General features: G+C 26.5%; 1 protein-coding gene and 1 long non-coding RNA gene across 3 annotated transcripts in view; one reads left to right on the forward strand and one right to left on the reverse strand.

Moving 5' to 3' along the window:
* Nucleotides 1-851: 851 nt before the first annotated feature.
* The window catches only part of LOC136986103 (dopamine receptor 1-like), a 28,563-nt gene continuing 12,581 nt past the window's right edge, over nucleotides 852-16,833 (forward strand). Inside the window, exon 1 of the mRNA XM_067283569.1 lies at nucleotides 852-1,053. Within this exon, the coding sequence (XP_067139670.1) occupies nucleotides 1,006-1,053 (48 nt within the window). The 5' untranslated portion in view covers nucleotides 852-1,005. The remainder of the gene's footprint in view (nucleotides 1,054-16,833) is intronic.
* On the reverse strand, nucleotides 3,870-15,199 carry LOC136986104 (uncharacterized). 2 transcript variants are annotated; one of them, XR_010882428.1, is made up of 3 exons: nucleotides 15,061-15,199; nucleotides 14,129-14,221; nucleotides 3,870-3,998 (listed from the first exon to the last, which is right to left on the reverse strand). It is a non-coding gene; the product is annotated as an uncharacterized lncRNA (long non-coding RNA). The 2 variants fall into 2 exon arrangements; XR_010882429.1 differs by lacking the exon at nucleotides 3,870-3,998 and adding an exon at nucleotides 13,245-13,541.

Below are 16,833 nucleotides of genomic sequence, written 5' to 3' on the forward strand. Positions count from 1 at the left end.
ATTAGAGTCGTGCCTGTCATCTATCTAACATCTTGAATTGAAATAACGTGACTTCCGGTTTGCCCCGGATGTTCGTATATAGTTAATTGGGCTTTCCAACCCCTACTCTCTCGACATATGGTTTTTCCTTTTATCTACATAACTCCATTTTCGAGATTAAGGAAAGACAGACGGGACGGTCAGTGGGAATTTATAAGTGTACAATTTTTTCAAATTGTAGCTCAATAAATAATAGCGTCTACATCCACAAATTGTATATTTTAAATCATATACATATTTTTAAAAATTCTTCTGTGGGAAAAAAATTCAAGAATTAATCTAGAATATACGAGAATAATTATTAATAATTATTTTTTATCCTAATAATTTTAAGGAAAGCTTAATTATTTTTTGTTCTTTGACTTGGATATAGTCCATACAAGATCGAGCAATTATTTATTGTGACATAGTCATATATATAAAACTTCCTTTATAGATCGATTCGATAAATTTTAAATCGATAAATTTAGAATTAGAAAATTGTATAAGGCTCTAAAACTATGCGAGTGTTATCTTTAATTTGACCCTTGAACCGATTGTTAATTGATACGTTGACTGCTACGTAACAGATATATACTTTATAAATAGTTTTAAAGTCCCGATTTAATTTTATAGGTATGTAGAAATAAATAATTGAGAAAAATTGAAGGACGTTTTTTCCTATATCGTACAAGCATTCTATATCTGATCGAATCTACACACTTTCCTTAAGGAAATCTGCTGGTGTGCACCTTCGACATCATCAGCTGTTCGGCTATATTTGTCAGTGCGCAGAATGGACGGCGCAAACACGCACACTGCCACCTTCAGCACAACTATATTGCTAGGAGAACGTAGTGTGACGATCAGACAGTTAGGGGGGAATATGGAGAGAAGACTCATCTGCCCACTTTGCTGAATAAAGAATAAAAAGTAAATATATTATCTCACCTTTGGTGGGATATATCTGTGTTATCTGGTGCTCTTATGGACTCGCTAAAACTGACTTCACAACAAGGAACTTGGTTAAATGTGGTAAGTACACCTTTATAACTTTTTAACTGTCATAAAACTTATTAAATTCTACTTTAACTTGTCTATATATATACATAAATTATCAAAAATTACGTCTTGTACATATATAAAGTAATTGTGTCGATACATTATCGATTTATAATAGTAAAATATATATAAAAATAATAATGTATAAATAAATTATACAGAAAAAATTAACCTATATATATATATTATTTTTTAAAACTTATCAACTTTGATTGATAGTAAAAATTGATAAAGTGAAAGGTGATAAGTGAATAAAATTGTTGTTTGTCTATTTATTAAGCAAATATTGTATTAATTCGATACGTTAGATCCTACTTCGATCGACACTTAATCAACTTTGTCATACGTAAGTAAATTATAAAGAAAAATCACTAGAGAAATTCATTATAATTACGTAAGTAGACGTGACAAATATTAAGTGGGTTAGGATGCGGATCGAGAGCTGGATATAAATAATATTAAATTGCAGATAAAATAATATTTATGTCAATTAAAATATAACATATAATTTATACTAAATTATATACATATATACATATATATATTTATTTAAATGAGTAATCGCCTAGTAACAATCGCGTATATAAGTGCATTATCGCATGCAAAGTGATTGCGATATGATGGAGTCTTTGTATCATTGCTTAAGAGTTATAAAAATCGCTTAGCAAAATTCCAACGTAATAAATTCTAATTTCCTATTTTTATTTATGCAAAGTTTCTTTGTGTAAAGTTTCGTATGTCAGTTTGAAGAGAATAGTTGCACAGTCATCATTTGTTTAATAAAGTCATGATATTTATAGATGAACATTGAGTATGTTATACTGTACTTTTATATTTTATAAATTAAATATTGTTAGAGTATTTTTTTAAAAAAAATGTTAATTCTTTTTGAAAATTAAGCACATTTTGCTTTACTTATAGCAAAATAGTAGAGTTCATTTTTACTTGAATGCAAGAATTGTTTAATAATTATTAAATTCAAAAATTCCTTTAGAAGTTTTAACATTTTTATACACTTGAGGGGGAAAGTTTAACGTTTTCACGTGAGAATTTTTCATACGATTTTCTTTTATATTTCAGAAAATATATTTATAACTTTTTTTCATATATTTTTGCACTTATAGCAGGAATTTCAATGACATTTTGATATATTTTCCTCTTATTTTCTTCACATTGTGACAGTAAAGTTCGTGTCTTCGTATAGTAAAATTTGGTCGTTTCAATTGAATATCACGAGCCAAACAACCGTTGGAATTAAATGATAAATATAATTTCTATCGATCGAAACAAAACCCCACGAAAGGTCAATATACATAACATTACCTACTTTTTATTATTATTATTTTTATATCTAAGAAAATAAAATAAAATATTAAAATATTTAATCGTTAATCATAAAGAAACTTGATGTTTACCCCGAATAAAGATTACTCTGGTCATTACCCAATTTTACGTGTAGTTAAAAATGATTGATTAACAGCTTCTAAGATCATATTTTATATTTAAATTTTTAATACTTCTTTTTAAAAAAAATTATAAGTTTTATATAATTTTTATAAAGTTTATTTGTGTAATAAAATATTAAAAATTCTTTAGAAAAATGTAGGCATATTTTATTATTGGATTTATCGTTTGATAGGCATATTTTATTGATAAAAAAATATTTAATATCTATAAAAAAAATTACGTTTTAAAGTCGTAAAATTGTAATTAGGTATCAAAGTTTAAAAGTACAGCTTTTAAGATAATAAATAGATTTTTATTCATGTGTTTAATTATTCTCGTAATAAATAATATATAAATTTTTTTTAAATCTTTAAATATTAAATTATTTAAGTAAAAATATTGATAAATCCTTGTAATTTGAGAATCAGCTAAGTTTTTTTTAATGTTTGCACTATGAACAGATTAGAAAAAGGGAGTGTGAGAGTCAAACACCCCGTTTTTTGCTTGTGAAAAGAGAAAATAAATAAAAATTTGTGTCCCTTCCCTATAAAAATAAACGAATAATTAATATTTTCTTAATTAAAATTAGATTTAAATTAAATATATGTATTCTACGATTTAATGTCGCATATTCTTGAATATAAATATTTTAAAGAATTTAGTTGAAAAGTTTGAAATTCTAAATATTGAACTGTTATAATCTATTGTGAACACATTCATCATGAATATTTGTTACCGAATTTAATATCTAGATTGGAAATTATGCTTTACATCTCTAATTTTACATAAATATCTGCATTAATGGTTTATTTAACCGTAAAGTTTTGCATATATTTTAATAAATGCATTATATATAAGGTTAATTTTACGTTTATAATTGCATTTAAGTAATTATTTTTTAATTACATTATCAACTACTCTGTATGTCTCTATATTCGTAGAAAATTTCCCTAATTTGCCAATAAAATTATTTATAGAATTTTTCTGTGTTGAAAACTGTATACAGTAGACATTTTAACTTACTTATTAGTTTAATATTTCTCGTTTTAACCTGTAAACAAGGATGAAAACTGGAAAACAATTCCGAGTAGTCAGCTGTTTTATCTCTCCTTTTTCGTTAGAATTTGTTTTAAAAAAAACTACTTTATTATGTAATTTTATATTTAGAATTATTTTTAATTTGAATCATGCAATATATATTTAAAGATCAGTCGAAAAAATAGGGATTGCTGAGAATAAACAAGACGGTAAGTGATCTGGCAAATCTGTGTCATTCGCCACCTGTTTTAACTTATTAATCTTCGTATGGTTGTTTTTCTCTATAAATTATTCGTCACTTCCAATTACTGTTAAAAGATAGCCAAGTTTAATCTCTGGCAATCGGATCTATATGCTGTCAATTTTTAATATCAATGAACTTTCGATGATCATTGCGAAATTCTTTATCTTTGCTGCCTCTTACAATCATTTCTCTGAAAAAAAAATTCACAACCAGAGCTTAATTTATTACAAATTACAAATGTAATTCTTTGTAAATAACCTTCAAATTGGATTATATCATTCGATTATTTAAAGACTTTTATGTTTACTTTCCTTATTTTCTAACTGTAAAATATATCAGTTTTTAAAATTCGTTCGTTTACCATCATTAATTACTTTTATTACTAATATAATTAATATTAATAAATTAATTTCATTTTAATTTTTATCACTTGATAAAATCCAATTATCTGATTAGATAAATATAAATTTCAAATATTTTAATAATGATATCGTTTATTTATTCGAGCTTGCAATTATCTAAAATTCTTGATTTGTTTTTTTTTGTTGATTTATTAATCATTATTAATTTATTTCACTAATAATAATTAATTAATGATTAATAATTAATTAAAAAAGTAAACACGTTAAATAAACTAATATCAATTATTTCCAAGGTGATAAGTTAAATATTAAGATACAAAATTCTCCTTTATATGTTTAAACAGTGATAAATGTGAAGTAAACAACTTAAATTTTAACCTTGAAATCACCATTTTAATTCATTTGTCTATGCCTTCCACGAATATGATGACACATTTCCTAAATACACACAGAAATTTTCCTGTAAATCGATACGAACCCCCTATTAATGTAGAATAGATGTTCCATATTTACTATATTTCAGGTTATAAATTCATATTAAATACATATATTTAAACAATTTAAATTAATCTATAAATCTTCAGGGAAAAAATTATGAAAGTAGAATCTTTCCACGACCTTTAACCCAGAACAAGGAAATAAATTAAGAAATTTAATCAAAGTTCAAGATACATTATCTCATCTAAAGTATATTTTTGATAAACATTTTTTTGTTTCAAGTCAATAGATGTACTTTGATTTGTTAATAACTTATTATATATTTTGGGGGAAGAGGGGGAATTTTTATCAATTATTCTAAGAATTATTTTTGTACATAACTCCTTACAGGCAAGAAAAATATTTGCTAATAATCGATAAAAATTTCTATATGGCGTGTAACTTTTCCATAAGTTTAATGCATTAATTTCTATGATTGAAGGAGTAACCAGAAAAAAGAAGTCTTCTGAATAGGCAAGGCTTTTTTCTATTTGATGTAGCCATTATCGTGGCCTAAGAACTTACATAAAAAAGGGAATTTCTGCCGAAATATGATGGGAATTGAAAGATTGGCAATTGGCACTTAGCTTTTAGCGGTTATATATAAATATAGCGGTTACAGAACTTTACAGGAGGCTTACCATGCAATACTTATGCATTATGAGCAAGAATTTCTACATAAATATATCTTAATTGGATATTTTTCCATAATATCGAAATTCGTTAATATTCTACGAAGTAAAAAAACGATGTAAATGCATTTAAACAGGACGGAAAATACTAGCAATTCTTTATTATACTGTTGCAAGGATAATTGGATTGATAGAAATAGTTGGAATTTTTCCGATAATTCAATTCGAATTTCCTTTACTTCTTATTAGAAATTAGTTTATTTTAATAACAATTTATTAATAAAATATTTGTTATTGTTTTCCAATTAATTAAAATAAACTATTTTAAAATTAATAATAAAGTAACAAAATTTTCATTATGGTTTTAAAAAATATACAAAGGAATTTAATTTTGAAAATAAATAAGAAGTTTAATTTAATTATTTTTTATTTTATCTTTCCTTTTTTTAGATTGGATTTTTATTTTCCTTTTACTCTTTTTGAAATAACAAATGAATAAAACAGAATTTTATTTTTTAAGCGAATTTTGTATGCAAAATTAGAGGCTAATCCTTCTTTAGAAGTATTTAATCTAGCAATTGTGTGGACATTTAGGTTATAAAAATATCGTATAATCCTATCAAAGAGTTAAATCAACTCGTCAAGTAGAATAAAAACCGGATTAAAATTTGAATTAAATGTCCGACCGGAATAAACCGTTAATTCTATCTCAAACATTCTTTTAGTAAACTCAATCTAAGAGCAAACAAATTCTATACAAACACAACTCTATAGAATCACATAGGGGTTGGGCATTTGCTGTGTTAAATTCAATTTCTTTCATCAATTTTCCGTACTTGCTACATAAAATCTTTTGTAAAAAATTCTTAAAAAATAAACATTTAATTATATAAATTGATAAGTTTAATTTTTAAAATATTTTAATACAAAGTTAACTTTTTTAATATATTTTATTCGAAATTTAAACACATTTAAACTACGCCTTCCTCTGTTTAGGGATATTTCCTGGAAATATTTCTGACTAGGTGCATTATTTCCGGATATATTTTTATCAGTTAGCAAAAGCTTTAATTATGCTTGCATGCACAGTATATGTACATATTCTGTCTAGGATTTAACCTATTTTCAGCAGTGACATTTAGATAACAGCATTGAATATCAAGTTTTACGTTAAAAATGTAAGTTTTACGAATATAAATTTTATAACTGTCTCTTTTATTTGCATATATTATAGTACAAAATTAACTTTATTTCATCCGGAAAGTATATTTAACCTGTAAAATATGGAGCCAAATGTGTGTAATCTTAAACAAATGATACACTAAATACAGGGGGTACAGTTGTGAATCTGAGAAATACAGATATTTGGCGTTTATTATTATTTCGTATTCCTTATTTGTGATTTATTTTATGCATAAGAATACATCTTTTCTTCTTCTATTTTTTACCTTCCTGTGTTTTTCCATAATAACAACTGCATACCTACTTCTGTACCCCTCCACATGTAAGTAAACTATATAACTTACTTAATTCTAATATTGTTACATGTATTCCATAGCAATAATAATAAATTACAATCGTTGTATGTTTTATTTATTTAAAAATAGATTTTTTGAAATTTAGAAAATAAAATTTCACTTGAACTACACCAAATTAAGAATAAGCTATGTAAGTTATATGTGTTTATATTACTTGATACATAAATCTATTTAATTGACAGTGTGAAACATATTTGTTATTATTACACATATTTTTCTCGTGAATTAATATGTAACACTGTTAATATATTTTACTTTTTATCAATAAGTTCCTTCTACATTATTTATTAAAGTGAAATTAAAATTTTAAGAAGAAAATCTCTCGTACTAAAAATTTCTGCTGTAAAAATTTATAAATATTTTAACACCATTTTCGAATGTATTTTTGTTTCGTAAGCACGTTTTTATTTTATTTTTACGGTTGGATAATTTATACAACTTATTTATTTCTTGCTACACGCATGCAGTTATCATTTCTAGTATCTCCTCTCGTGTAGTTATGAATCTAACTATTTTTTAAACCCGTTATTAAGAGAGAATAACACTCGAATATTCCTCCAGAAAATGATAGAAAAGAATAAGAACAATATAAAAAATTTTATCAAGTTATATAATTGTATATTTACTACTTATTATAGAAATTCTCAGTTAATTTCTTAACACAATTTCGAACCTACAAGTGTTAAATATTTTCAGAAAAATGAAGAGTGTAATAAAAAAAAAAAAATTCTTCCTGTTAAAACTTTAAAGTTAAACAAAAAGGTTTCTTTACAATAGATTTAAAAAATTCTAAAAATCCTCCACCGAGTTGCTTCAATTAAATGAATTTAATTTAGATTGTTAATTAAGTTAGCCATCAATTTCCTTCCGTTTGACGTTTTTCTTGCATTGAAACTGAGGAAAATTTATATTTATAGAAATGTTTTATTTAAAAAGAAGCCAAGTGGCCTGATTGTTATTGTCCAATTTGCAAAAATTATTTCTTCTATTCCTCTAATAATCATTATTATAACTCATCTGCATCAAGTCATAGTCTAATCGTTGGCCAAACTCTATACTTTAAATATTAATAAAGATAATTAAGTTTATGATTTTAATTGTTAATAATTTTTAAAAAATTAAAGAAATGGCTGTTAAATATTTATTTGATTTCAAAAATTGTAAAATAACTTGTTTCTTATATTTATTATAGCATATAGACAACAAATAGTATAGGCCCTACGTTCTTTTATTTGTCTTATTTATATTTATCATATATATACTTTTGAACAAAATTTATTAATCTTAATTACTGTAATAAATTTCAGGCAAATGTATTTATTATCGACATATTTAATAAATATGAATGGGTTGGATGAATGGGATAAGGCTAATCAACACGTGGGCAATCTGCCAAGGGGGAATGCCATCTGGGAGGACTTTTAATGAGAAACTGGCCCCTATTTACGTGTTAGACACGTGATGAAAACCCGGAATACCAAGTGGCTAGAGGTCAGGCGCGACCCAGAATTAACTACCGGCGGAAAAAACACTACAGTTGATATATTCATAAATCCCATAGGAGTCAAATATTATATATATCAACCTTTTAAATCAATATAAATTTACATATTATTTATATAAGATTTTAGAAAAATTTCTTTCATTTTGCTATTCAAATATTTGTCATCACTTAAACCTTGTTCTGTTTATATATACTGTACATTGCGTCACGTATACCCGTTCCTAATTCATTCTATTTTATCTGTCAAAGATTCACTTTAATAACCTAATAAGTTATTATTATTAATAATTATAACATCTATATTAAATTACTATACCAGTACACACAGTATATCGTATTACATTATAATAAGGGAAACTTAATTGTATACCGTAGAACATAATTAATTATTGATAATATTGTGTATAAATCTATAAAAAATTAATAATTATATTTAATAAAGGCATTTTTATATTCTTCTATAGTTTCTCCTCTTGTTCCAGATTGATTTTCTTCTCTTCACGTATTAATTAACGTTATACACTATCGAAGAACTCAATGATCTAGGCTAGAGTAGTGTTCCAGATCCTCTAATTAGCCAGATTGTTTAAGAGTTAAAACTTCCACTTCCACCAATTATGGGCCCATTTGAGGAAGTTCTGCCAAACGATCCATAATTTGTTGAAGATTCTGCGTGGCGCAGGATCTTCAACGGATTGTGTGCCACGCAGAGGTTATGTTTGAATGTCGTTAGTCTAGGTTAAAAACCGAAGAATTGCAATATAGACACATGAATCTACAGTTCAAATTGTAATATTAAAGTAATAGCACAGTGTGTAACACTTCACATTAACTTGTTTGATATATCGTGTGAATAAGAATCGGTAAAATTACGATATCTTGCAGGAAAGGGGCTCTGTTTTAGCACGTGTTTGATAACTCGCAGTGAACTCGGTGATGTACACACGTGTTGTAAGGTCTTGCTAGTTTGTACCATCGAAAAATATAGGGAATTCCGTTCTGCCCGCTATCCCTTACAGCAATTGTGGAAAATATTCTTGATTACATTTGATTTTACTCCATAAAAATAACAAAGATAAAAATTGAATCATATCCAATCTCAATACGTATTTCCACTTTCAGCTTGTTTCATTACGAAGCCAAAAATTTAAATAGCAATATAAGCTCGAGGGAACCAACACATTTGCATACTTCCTCGAAACAAAATGTCTTGAGGATACATACGATATTGTTACTAAATTCAATTTTTTTCAGAGTATAGTCTAGGGATAAACTTAAATAAACTGCGCTATAATTAATTTAGGTAATCTTTGCCGAATTTATAAGAAAACTGGCAGGAAACAATGATGTATTAAGATAAATAAAGTAAGATTTAGCTAAATGCAGAGGGTTATTTTCCTAAAAATTATCTGAGTAAACAGATTCCCAATAGGAAAATAGAATAAGGATATTCGATACAGATTTCATCCATTGAAAATTAGTAACTAATCATGAAAACTGACAAAACTATTGGAAAAATTTTGTATTGAAATAACATGACTTCCGGTGCAAACCAGAAGTTCGTGTATAGTTAATCGGGACCTCTTGACCCTAAGCTTTTTATATTTGGTCTAGACTTTCATCTATCTCACGTCGTTCTCAAGATTAAAGAACGACATAGGCAACAGACGAACGACAGTAAGGATTTATAAGTCTACAAATTTTTAAAATCGCAGTCCAATAATAATAATGAACTTAAAAATAAGAGTTTAGCAGCAAAACGTTGAGCGAGTTGCAAACAGTTAAGAGATGAAGTGGTTAATAGCAATAACAAAACGTAGTTTTGCCAGCTGAATGTCACTAGTGACATATTGCTTCCAGAAAAGACAGCTCTTTTAACGAATACTTACGAACCAAAACTGAAATATCAGAAAATAGGAATCGAATTATACAGATTAAAATCGAGACCAGCTAAGGGCAGGACGTCCCGATTAATTATACAGGAACTTCCGGTCTAGATCGGAAGTCACGTGGTTTTTATTCAAAGTAGGGCGATAAATTTTGTATAGAATTGATCCTTACGATAATTTAAATAAAAATACGAATAAAAATTGGAGTAAATTCGATTTTTATATTTATTATCTCATTGTAATTACACTTTAAATTCGTATAAATAGTTTAATAAGTTCAAAAATAGTGAATTGTTCTCCTTTAATCATTATTTAACCTCATTAGAAACGAATTAAAAGTTTTCACGTTAAAATTAATACAAAAAGGAGGTAAATAACTGTTTACAAGTTAGAAAATTTCATTTATAAATTAATAAACTGCATTATTTCCTTTCATCTATTAAATTATAACACAAAAAAAGGAAAATAATTCTCATAAAATCCTTCTTGTCCTTTAAGATAATGGAAAAATAATTAAGCTTTAATTGCATTTCCGAAAAGAAAAAGAAGAAAATGGTGCATAAAGTTAACAAGATTGTGGGTATGATTAAGTTATCTATATTACATAATTTAATCAATTTTCTATCATATATGCAATTCTTTATTACCACTTCAATTGATTCCTCTAATAAAAGAACAGTAAAATAGATTCGAAAAACAAAGTAAAATTAATTAATTCGTTACCGAAAGTAATTACAGATTCATCACCAGTCGAAATTTTGACAGGGATGAACATTTGCAATTTTGTTGCCTGATATCACGCGGTGATAGACGTATCACCTGTCACAGACAGATTTACAACTCTTATATAGGCAAGACCTGAAGTTTCCTGAAATTTGATAAAGTATCAAAATGTCGTTTTCCTCTTCTTGGAACCTGTGATTCACACAGACCAAGTTTAGGAAAGGTAAAAAAAAAAAATAGTGGGGGGTATTAAGAAGATTTTTATTCTGTATCAAGTATTTAAGTGCTGTTTGAAAAGATAAATATCCTAAGTGATAAGTGAGTATAATAGATAATACATAAGGCGTTGAACCTGGAGTATTCTTACAAGTTCGCGAGTAATGTGATTTCGGTGTAGTCCGAAAACATCAGTATTTCTTTTAGTTTACAAACTGCAACACTCTTCACTTTGAATTATTTGTCTGTTGAAAACAGTTAGATTTAGAAATAAACCATCTGCCAGATAAGAAGAACGTGCTGTAGGGAAGTAGTAATTCCATTTTGGAAACATAAATGTGTATCTTTTTACTTTTCTTTTCCTTTGTAGATTTCCTAAAAACTTTATTCCTTACACCCTTTCAGAATGAGTTACGACGTATCATTTTCTGTAGTTTACTTAGAATTTATTTATTTTATTTATTTATTTTTTTTCTTCTTCTTCTTCATCTTCCAAGGTGGTGATTTCTTATTCCTGCTGGCAATATGTTATTTTGTTATTCCTTTTAATTTTAGACTCGATGACTATTTATAATCCCCTCCGTAAGCGTAAGCCAAATATAGTTTAAGAGTGATTGATCTATCCAGACTTGTCGAAGGTTAACTTATGTTTAAAACGGTAATTTTTGCCAAAATTTTCTCATAATTTAGCCAAAAATTTACTTAAGTTATTTATATTTTAATTTTAATTTTCGGGAGAAGTTAATCTGTATATTTATATTCAATTAGAAGTATCGAATTTATGTATACCAGACAACCCTTTGTATAAAATTTGTAATGGTAATCGTTAAGGAATTATAATGCATTGCATGAAAAAACGATTAGAAAAAAAGTAAAAAAATATATTAAAAAAATAAAAAATAAAATCGCATTTTAAAAATGCAAAAGAAACTTCTTTAAATTTGGAAGTTTCGATCGAAAGTGTGTGAAAACATCACTTTTAAAAGAAATCTGAAGCATCATTTATCGAAAATGTTTTAAAAAATAATCTTTTAATTTTTATCTCGTTAAGAAATTAAACAAAAAAAATGAATAAAATCTTCAAATATATTTATTTTTTCTAATTAACAATAAAGGATTAAATTGTAGCATTAAAAAAATAAAATAAAATACAAAAATCTCGCCACCGATCGTCATTAAAGTAGTAATTTCCGGTGTTTACTACTCGAAATTAATTTTCTTTCTTTATAAATCTTATTTAAAACATTAATTAATAATAATTGTTTCTACTCTTAACTTTGTATTTAATAATTATAATCCCATAAAAAGAGTAAATTCTTCTTCGAAAACATATTTTTAACTTCGATTTTTTCTAATATATATGCAGTTTCCACTTCTAAAATCCTCTTACGCTACTTTCTACCCACCTACTGCTATTTGAAGTCCGTTTTCGTATCTAATATAGATCTTGAAACAGTTATTTTTAATTAGACAAACAAATTTTCGTCGTATCGAATTTATTTTAATTCAAAAATATTATACAGAACTATACGTGTGTAATTATTTTAAAGTAATCAGGTGTTTACTACACTATTAACTTTATCAGTTAGTTCAATTCAAGTAGAACAACCCCCTTCTTTAAATTGATGAATCTCTCAAGTGGAGATCTAATCTACGAATATTCTACGTTTTACATGTCACGTAGGCATTATTTTACGTCATTTTTTGAATTATAAACGTAAGTAAATTTTTTTAAATTGAAATTATCATCCTATCACGTATGACGTGAGATTTACGTCATTGTTTTTACTAAGAACTTTAATCAAAAATGTAATATTTATATGTTTCTTTGGATTAAATAATCTTTAAAGAAAGTAATTTCCTCGTTAAATTTTTTTTCCTTGCACGTTGTCTAAACCAAAATACCTTTTATTGGTGAAAGTTGCCAGGAGAGAAAGTTGTTAAACACAAGAAGGCAACAGATGGTCTTCTTCTGCCTAATTAATTGTCAAAAACCACTTCCCAATATCCTTCGAGTCGAATGGAAGAAGCAGAAATAGAATCAATAAATAAATTTGTCCTGCTTATTGACGTACAATATCACGCAAGGAAACAATTTCACAGAATTTGCACTAAGTTTATTGAAGTTTCGTATACGCTGCAGGATATTCCTCCCCCCTTCCAGCTTAATTTTAAATTTATTTCTTGTAAAAATACAATTTCTTCCATATAATATCATTTTCGTCCTTTAAAAAATGTTTTAAAAAATAATAATAATAATTTTCTTGAGAAGAAAAACTTAAAATATTAATCTTTTCCTTTCGTGATTCGACAAATTTATTGCGCTGCAGTTTCCAAATTGCGAGCATATAGATTCCAGCCGTTTGTCTGTCCGTCCCCGTCCTTCGTTAATCTGAAGTACAGTTAAATAAAAATCGAGACCAGATACGAAAAGATTATTTTTAAAATTAAAATACGATTTAAAATTTGCAACACATGCCATTATTACTGGTTTTAAATACGTTTTTAAGGATACTTTTCTCTTACTAGTTCTTAACTACTGTTTATTAATTACGATTTAAAGTACTCTATTATAATAATTTGATAGAAATCAATAACTCGTTAATGACTTAACTGCCTATGAATTATTAATACAATATAATATAATACAGGGTATATGTGGGTTGACTCCTTAATTAGATGGCATTAATCTTTCGAGATAATGCTTCTTAAGCATGGCACCATTATTCAGCAATGTTGATAACGTTACCGGTTGAAAATCCCAGAACCTAAAATACCTTTCGGAAATTTCTAGTTACAAAGCGTGACTCTTGATCAGACAATTAACAATGCTACTTATTGATTTTCTACAGTCGATTCGTTTAATTTTAAATTAGCAAGAGAATGGCACCGAATGGTTAGAAACGTAATTCTTGTCGACGAGAACTTATTTACAATGTTTAAATTATAAAAATTAACGAAAGAAAATCCTTAATCTACCTGAAAATCTTAAATGGAATCTTCTTGCCGAGTTTTAATATTTTTCATTTTTCGCCTGCAGGAATTTATCGAATTCATTTCTTTGGTTAATTTCTAGGAATTTTTAAAATCGTACCCGTTAATATCAAAATAGAAAATATATATAATTATACAATTTATACTTTTAAATCACTGTATCTTTTAATATAAGTGTAGTAAATATAGTAAATAATTAAAAGTATAGTATTTTAATAATTGTATACAGTTATAAACCTGTAAGCAACAGCTACTAGCTAGAACATTAAAAATGTCCGTTATTTAGAGGTTATTTTGTACGCGTGTTTGTTTAAAAAATATCTACGTTCCTGGAAAATGTCCGCTGTTTAGAGGTGAGGTTTGACTGTATTAATTTTAAAAAAGGCATTTTTAAAGGTATTTATTAATACATCTATCCATATTTACTCATTACTTATAATATATTTAATGTATTTAGTTAATTTAATAAATATTCCGTCTATTAGATACATTTTTAAAATACGCAATTCTTATTTAAATAATTTTAAATTCTACTTTCTACCCATTTTATTTATTTATTTTATAATTTGTAGATTATTTCAAATCCTACTTAATTATAATATTTAATTAAATAAAATGCTTAATATTGATAGAATAGAAGTTTATTTAAAGAATACACATCTTATATAAATATTAAAAACTGTAAATAATGTAAAGATAAGATGGATAAAACAATTAAATAAGGTATCTTGCAGTATAAAGGGATAAATTGAAATTTAAAATTACCTATATCTTAAAATTATCTTGTTAGATTAATTTTAAAAAAATTATAATATATAATTTACACTGAAACCTCCTTTAACGAACACTTCCAAATAGCGGACGTCTCTATTTAACGGACATTTTAACCCTTCAAACAGAACATCTATTATATTTACCTGTAAATAGAGGACAAACTTCACTGTCTCGGGTTTCCTCTATTCAAAGGTTATACTGTATATTAAAAGAAGTGTCCTTTTAATCCTACATTTATAATTTAAGTAGTAAACTCTGACCTCCAATAATGTCCAACTTACAACAACGGCCATTTTTACTTTTTTAAATAAAACTGCGTACAAAATTACCTCTAAACAGCTGCCATTTTTACGTTCTACCAGATAGTTTAAGTACATTTTTCGCATTTAGTTATTTTCTCTTCTATTTTGTTTATTTAAAATAGAGAATGTAATAATAAAACAAAGTGTATAAATTAAATTTTTATAACAGTAATATACTCCTCCCTAGCATATCTTCTCACATACTTAAAAATAAAAATTAATTTCGTCAACACTCCCTACTTTAACCTTCATAGATTCTAATAGAGTAATAATGAAAAAGAAAAGAAAAAAATGTAATTTATTAGATATTTGACGTTCGAGATTGTATTATATAATGCACTCCGGTAAAATGGTTTCATCTTTTTCTGCTTTTATGAGTTGTCAAGAGTTGCTTTCAAGGAAACATCACTGCAAAGATTGCATCATCCAAGCAGGAACTGGCTTTGACGAATTCGATCCAGTTTGGATGATTGATCTTTCTGGTGACTCAAGTTCAATAGAACTGTTTGTTTTTTCTCTATCGTAGACTGATTTGATAGTCATATTTCAGCCGTATACATATCTAACCTTAATATTCCTGCTCGAAATTTCTCATATCATCTACATCAAGCATCATCACGAGAGATTTGACATAACCTGCACTTCCAGCGATATTAAAAAATGCTTTAAGAAGCACTATTAATTGTGCTTTAATAATATATGCTATATTTATATTTATATTGCTTTAATTTATCCTTTTAATAACGAAATAACGAATTTTTAATGAATTCGTCGTCTCCACAGATTTCATTGGAAGTTGTTTATGAGAAAATTTTATAGGAAATTTTAACATACTTCGGACATTCAATCAAAGCTGTCAAATAGCCATAAACAAAATGTGGAATGATGGATAAACAAAATTATATTTCGGGCATTGATAGATAATAGAGATAATAATCATCAAAATAAAATTGAAATTATGTTCTAAGCTATTAAAATAAATTACGTAAAATTTATTTCCGACGTCATCTCACTGATTATATTTGTGTAATATAATTATTAAGAATTTAACGAAGTGATAAGTAACTATTAATATCATTAAAAATTCACTATATTCAAATTCATTTTAAATTTTTAATTAAATATCTATCGTCATTATACATTAATGACCGTGCACAGTGAGCTGTTTAGAGATTCCGTTGCATTGTCCTCCAAGCTTTAAATAATGAGAAAGATATAATATAATAAGTAACATTTTCTAGTAAATACTTTATTTGTAATTCAAAGATGTAATATCAAATAATATTTAGTTTATAGTATTATTATAAAGACGTGCCTTACTGGAGCCTTCTCTCCTCTTTCTTATCCCTTTACTCTCTTCCTTTTCTTAGCCTAGATACTCGAGTAGAGACTCTAATCCCTTAATAATAATGATCTTTCTTCATAATTAATTTAACAATAACTAAGTATTATTTTATTAATTAATCTGCACAAGTGAAATCAATAGCCTGTATGTAGCTTACATACATGTGACCAATTAAATCATACAATAAATTTTTGATAAATATAAATTGTTTTTAATATCCAATTCAAATTAAGTATAATTTAGTAAAAAATATAAACATTTTTCATGCA

Source organism: Centruroides vittatus, unplaced genomic scaffold, assembly GCF_030686945.1.
Source record: "Centruroides vittatus isolate TY-2023 unplaced genomic scaffold, ASM3068694v2 contig_990, whole genome shotgun sequence".
In the NCBI taxonomy this organism is placed as follows: Eukaryota; Metazoa; Arthropoda; class Arachnida; order Scorpiones; family Buthidae; genus Centruroides; species Centruroides vittatus.